Here is a 6,000-nt window from a genome sequence, read left to right as displayed (position 1 = left end):
CATTCTTACATTCTAAAAAGTGACCAGTACTTCCCTCCAAGTCTGGAGACAGAGAAAGCTTAGTAAAAGGGTCCTCTTCATCCGGCTGTTCAGAACCTCCACAGTACTCCACTAACATTTGTTGTTCCACTGGTGGGAAAGCAGAGTTCCACCCCTGAAGTAGTCATGCCACGATCCGCATTGATCTCGATCCCAGCCGGGCAGATACTCCAATGGCGTTCTTGAGCTCTGGTCCAGCCAGGTCCACCAGGTGTCTCAACGTTTTTAGACCAGTTGCTAGTAGAGTCTGGGTGAGGGGACTGCGTGCAATGTCCAGATGAGCTCCATAGATCAGGGGCTCCTGAAGTAGTCAGTGTAGTGAGTTTGTGCCTTTGGCTTTCTCTGTCTTAAAATAGTACTGGTCACACATTTCCAACTTAAAGACATCGAACCGCTTAAAAATCTCTGTAAAAACTGTAAACGAAAAGCAGCAGTTCTGCTCTGTAGGTGCACTACGTCCTGCCCACCTTCATCCTTGGGTAGGTACAAGACTCTTTGGGGCACCCAGTGTCCCAGAAAAAGTCTAAAAACATCGACTGAATTCTTAATAAAAGTGTTACAGGTGGGTCTATACACTTTGTGCCAAAGGGAGGATGCTGCCAGGTTGTTTATAATCAGCATGCGTCCTCTGTAGGACATCTTAGGTAACAGCCATTTCCATTTATCTAAGCGACCTTTTATTTTCGAGACTGTCTCTTCCCAGTTTTTGTGCATGAAGGTCTCTTCCCCCAGGTAAACTCCCAGATATTTAAAACCCGGCAGTTCGGGCATGCTAGACGACCAACGCCCGACCAGAAGGGCCACGCTTTTATCCCAGTTAATCTTGGCCGAGGAAATTATGCCATAGTCCCTGTAGAGTCTATTCAGTGTGTCGATGTAGGTCTGTTGGTCAATAACTACTACTATGTCGTCAGCATATGCTGACAAACGGAGAGTGGTCCCATAACCAGGAAATGAGAAACCTTTCAGTTCACTTCTTAGCCTGTTCAAAAACAGTTCTATGGCTAGGGTGTAGAGCAGGGGTCCCCAAACTTTTTCCAGTGAGGGCCACATAACTTTTCCCTTCTCTGATGGGGGCCAGGGTCAGTTTCTAACAGAAAAAGTGTGATAATCGCGGGATCCCTAAATGTAATAATTTATTGATTTCCAGAAAACATGCTGACACTCCAGCGCACCACACATATCCAAATATTAATAACCCTTTCTGAGATCAAATAAACCTCTCTGGGTTCTTCACAGAATAAAATAACGCAGAAAATATATAGGCTAATAACACTATTTATGAAATCAATAAAAATCAAATAAACCTCTCTGGGTTCTTCACAGAAAGAAAGTTATGCTGTGCCGTGCACAATCCTAGGTAAAAGTTCAACTTCACTTGTCAGAGCAGAATCTCAAATGTCTCTCAAAGTTCTTGTGTTCTTTCCTTATAATCCAATTTTGTAGGTTCCATAGGCTAGCCCAGTAGACACCACTGTAGGCTCTCTCATCAACTTCCTCTGAAAACCACAAAGCAAGCAGGCTAAGAAACCGAACTAAGTGATACAGCACCTACACAGCACAATACATTTCAATACCAGTATGGTTGTGGAGATGGATTTTATCCCAATAGATTTTATTATGATTATATTTGTTCATACTCAGAATGACTAATTTAAGTCAGAAAAGTGAGCTTACCTATGTACTGTATGTTCATCAGTGTGAATTGTGAGCCTGCATCTGGCTGGTGAGAAGTTGAATGTCCGGTTCCATTCTAGTCACAGCCAGTCTCAAACACAGATGCAAATGTTCATCTGTCAATCTTGATCTCGTTGGAGTTTTCAGGAGTTTCATGCGTGAAAAGGTTTGCTCGCAGATATACGTGCTGCCAAAAAGTGTGGACATCTTCATTGCGTGTTTTTTTATGTTAGGGTAGGTGTCATTTGGGAGGGCGGCATAGAAGTCAATGGGACTGTTGGGCTTGAATGCGTCTTTCAGAACATCACAGTTCTGTAACTCGGCCAGCTCAAACTGATAAGAAGGCTGGGCTTCATCGATGTCGGCAACAAAAGGGTTCTGAAAAAGACGGATTTCTTTTGCATGAACATGTAGTTCACGGAATCGTACACCAAACTCCGCCTTCAGTATTTAAAGTGCTTCCACACACTTTTCACCTGGGAACGCGACAGCTGGCTTCTCTGCAGAAAAGCTTTGGGTAGCAGGGAGATGGGTGAAGTTGTGCTTTTTCACTTGTTCCAAAACCAGCGCTAGTTTCACCTCAAATGCTTTTATGTGGGAATACATGTCGCAAATGAGTTTCCCCTTCCCTTGTAGCTGCAAGTTAAGGCCGTTCAGCATTTCTGTCACGTCTGTTAAAAATGCGAGGTGCCATTTCCATGCTGGGTCGATCAGCTCTGGGACCGTTTTGCCTTTTAACTGAAGAAATGCGTTAATTTCAGGTAGCAGCTCGTAAAAACGCCTCAAAACTTTGCCGCGGCTTAACCATCGGATCTCTGTGTAGTACAGCACATCTCCGTACGCAGACTCTAGTTCAGACAAGAATTGTTGGAACTGCCTGTGTTTAAGTCCATTTGCTCTGATGTTTATGCACGATACCACAACCTTCATGACAGAATCCCACTTCAACACTTTGCAGCACAGCGCTTGCTGGTGAATTAGGCAGTGTATTTGTAGCAGGGCGGTGAGACCCCGTTCTTCCATCTCCCGGTTCATGCGTCCTATTAAACTCCGAGATGCGCCCACCATACTAGGGGCTCCGTCAGTCGTGATGCTGGCAAGCTTTGCCCAGTCCAGATCCAACTGTTGCATGGTTTGACATACTTTGTCGAAAATATCCTTCCCAGTCGTAGTGCCTTTCAGGCTTTGTAGGGCTGCCAGCTCCTCGCACATCTCAAAGTTTGCGGTAACTCCACGAATAAAAATAAGTAGCTCCGCGGTGTCCTGCACATCCGTGCTCTCATCCAGTGCTAATGAAAAAAAGTCAAAAACTTTAGTCTTCTGCTGCAGCTGGGCATACACATTACCCCCAATTTCTTCAACGCGTCTGGTAATTGTACTTGCCGACAGACTCACGGCATTAGAGACATCTTTCTTCTCGGGACATACCTCCTCCATGACAACATTGAAACATTTCTTGACAAACTCTCCTTCGGTGAAAGGTTTACCGCAGCTTGCTATCAGCTGAGCAACACGGAAGCTAGCCCGAAATGATGCTTGGTTTAGCTGAGTTTGGCGTACAAATGTAGTCTGCTGAGCTAACAGTCCAGTTTTTAGCTTTGAGATTTTTTCTGCTCGCATTTGGCCTTGCAAGCTAGCATACTTGTCTTTGTGACGGGATTCATAGTGTCGGCGCAGGTTGTATTCTTAACAGCTTTTTCTTTGATTTGAACAAAAAAATAATCCTGTGTCCACTGCGGGTTAAAGACCCTGCATTCTGAATCAATTTTTCTCTTACCAAACCTTTTTGCCATTATTCCGTTCTGGGGAGTCATGTTCACGTTCTATGACTGGGGTATGGGTGGCCATAAAGGTAAAAACATGCCGGGGCAAAGTGAGGTCGAAGTAGCATTTTTTTCCGTCTATGATATTATTCAGGGGCCGGGTCAAATGTAGAAGCGGGCCGAACCAAAAGCTTTGAGAGTTTTCTAAAAAAAAAATCACGTTCCACTCTGTCGAACGCCTTCTCCTGGTCTATGGAGATCAGACCCATTTTCAGGCCGAACAATTTTGAAGCACTTATAAGATCCCGAACCAGCGAGATGTTGTCACAAATCGACCTCCCAGGTACACAGTCTGATCAGAATGAATAACTTTCTCCAGAACGCTTCCCAGTCTGGTGGCTAAAACCTTATAGAGCAGTTTATAGTCGCTGCATAACAGGGACACAGGTCTCCAGTTTTGTATGTATGTTAGGTCTCCTTTTTTAGGGAGTTGTGTAAGGACTGCCCTCCTGCAACTCAGTGGAAGCAAACCCCCAGCTAAACTGTTGTTAAGGACTTCCAGCAAGTCCTCCCCACAACGGCCCAGAAGCACTTGTAGAACTCTGCTGGAAGTCCATCAATACCCAGTGCCTTCCCACTCTCTGTACCATGTAGGGCTTTAAGAAGCTCCACTGAGTGCTGCATCGAGGTGTTCAGGGACTTTATGCAGTCCTCCTAGGAAGACCTGCTCTGTGACCTGGTCCACTTCGAGCTCGCTGGTGTAAAGCTTCTCATAAAAACTAACTGCTCTCTTGTATTTTGGTGGAATCGGATAAAATGTCCCCGGTTTCAGATCGCAGGCTGTGGATAAAACGTTTCTGGCCATTCTTTTTCTCGAGGTAAAAAAAAAAAAACGTAGACAGTGCATTCATCTTTTCCGCATTCTGGAAGAGTGATCTTATTAGCGCACTTTGTACTTTCAACCCTAGGAGGTCAGACAGCTTCTTCTTCTTAGCGCTACATGTGTCTAGACACGGTCCTGATCTCCCGCGGGCTGTAAAAGGCTGTGGAGTTCTATGATTTCATGTTTTAATTGATGTACTGACTGAGCCAACTCTCTTGTGACATTGCAGTGTACTGTTGACATAACTGTTTGGTGTGTACTTTGCCCAGGTCCCACCACTGCTGTAAGGAGGTAAAGTGTTTCTTATCCTTGTTAAAATTTTTCCAAAAATTTTTTAAAATATCCGTAAAATGTTTATCATGTAAAGAGCTGTGTTAAAATGCCAGTATGCACTTCTTGGTTTAATAGAATTTAAAACTGCCATGCAGGAAACCAAACTGTGGTCTGAGAGACCAACAGGGCTGATAAAACAAGTCATTTATAAAAAAATTTTAAATGATGTTAAAAAACATAAAACCTGTCCAACCTAGCCAACAACATAAAATTGTTGCGGGCATGAGCCCATGTTTCCTGTCTCTGAGAGCTATGAAATGACCGCCATGTGTCGCTTAAACCATTTTTTTTTGGAGAATCTGAGTAAAACGTGTACGGGAAGGCATGTGGGGTTCAATATGGTTGCGGTTACTGCTGTCTACCCTACAGTTAAAATCTCCACCAACAAATAAAAATTCTTCATTCTTTTGAGATTTTCCTGCCCCTCGTTTTTGCTTTCTGCATTTTTTGGTTTCGGTTTTGATCTTCCGGTTTTTTTTTTTCGGATTCGCGCCGTGCCGCCAGTCATGGTATTTTTGATTTTCCCTATTTTCTATTCACAGACTGTCTCTCTCTCTCTCTCTCTCTCTCTCTCTCTCTCTCAGCTTTTCTCCCGCTCGACACTTTGTTTTTGTGTGTTTTTGTGGATTACTTCAGCCTGATGGTCATAACATTATCAAGGATTCTTCACATCCCACTCATAAACTGGTTAACCTCCTTCCATCACAAAGGAGATACAGGAACTTCCGCACCAGAACCAGCAGGTTCAGGGACAGCTTTTTTCCATCCACCATCACACTACTGAACTCTACACTACACCGCTAATCACTACAAAATAAAACACTGTATATAACCTCTGTACTATACATGTACATATTACATACTTTTCTATTACTCATTACATTTGCACTATTTTTATCTATGTATCTTTATATCATTACTGTACATTCTGCCCAACATTTCATTCATTTGTGTATAAAACCTGTGTGTATATATATATATATATATATATATATATATATATATATATATATATATATATATATATATATATATATATATATATATATATATATATATATATATATATACACAGTGCCCTCCACAATTATTGTTAAATAAATTATTGTTTAAGATGTGGTCGTGGACTTCTAAAAATTCTCCTTTTTTTAAAAACAACATAGAACCCAAATGCAAAAAAAGAGAAAAATCCAACCTTTCATTTAAGTACATAACTTTGGTGGTAAAAAATCATACATTTAGAAAAAAAAAACTTGAAATCATGTGTCCCACAATTATTGGCACCTAACAATTCCTCTGAAAAAT

The 6,000-nt window shown here is 42.3% G+C and overlaps 2 protein-coding genes across 2 annotated transcripts in view; both read right to left on the bottom strand.

Moving 5' to 3' along the window:
* The window catches only part of LOC124377340 (ribonuclease inhibitor-like), a 351,047-nt gene extending 349,955 nt beyond the window's left edge, over positions 1-1,092 (bottom strand). Inside the window, exon 1 of the mRNA XM_046836771.1 lies at positions 614-1,092. Within this exon, the coding sequence (XP_046692727.1) occupies positions 614-1,092 (479 nt within the window). The remainder of the gene's footprint in view (positions 1-613) is intronic.
* The window catches only part of LOC124377339 (general transcription factor II-I repeat domain-containing protein 2-like), a 4,709-nt gene extending 1,373 nt beyond the window's left edge, over positions 1-3,336 (bottom strand). The window contains exon 1 of the mRNA XM_046836770.1: positions 1,717-3,336. Within this exon, the coding sequence (XP_046692726.1) occupies positions 2,167-3,336 (1,170 nt within the window). The 3' untranslated portion in view covers positions 1,717-2,166. The remainder of the gene's footprint in view (positions 1-1,716) is intronic.
* Positions 3,337-6,000: the final 2,664 nt, after the last annotated feature.

This window comes from Silurus meridionalis, chromosome 23 (assembly GCF_014805685.1).
Source record: "Silurus meridionalis isolate SWU-2019-XX chromosome 23, ASM1480568v1, whole genome shotgun sequence".
Taxonomy (NCBI): domain Eukaryota; kingdom Metazoa; phylum Chordata; class Actinopteri; order Siluriformes; family Siluridae; genus Silurus; species Silurus meridionalis.
The sequence above is the reverse complement of the archived record's forward strand: the minus strand, read 5'-3'. Positions and strand labels throughout refer to the sequence as shown.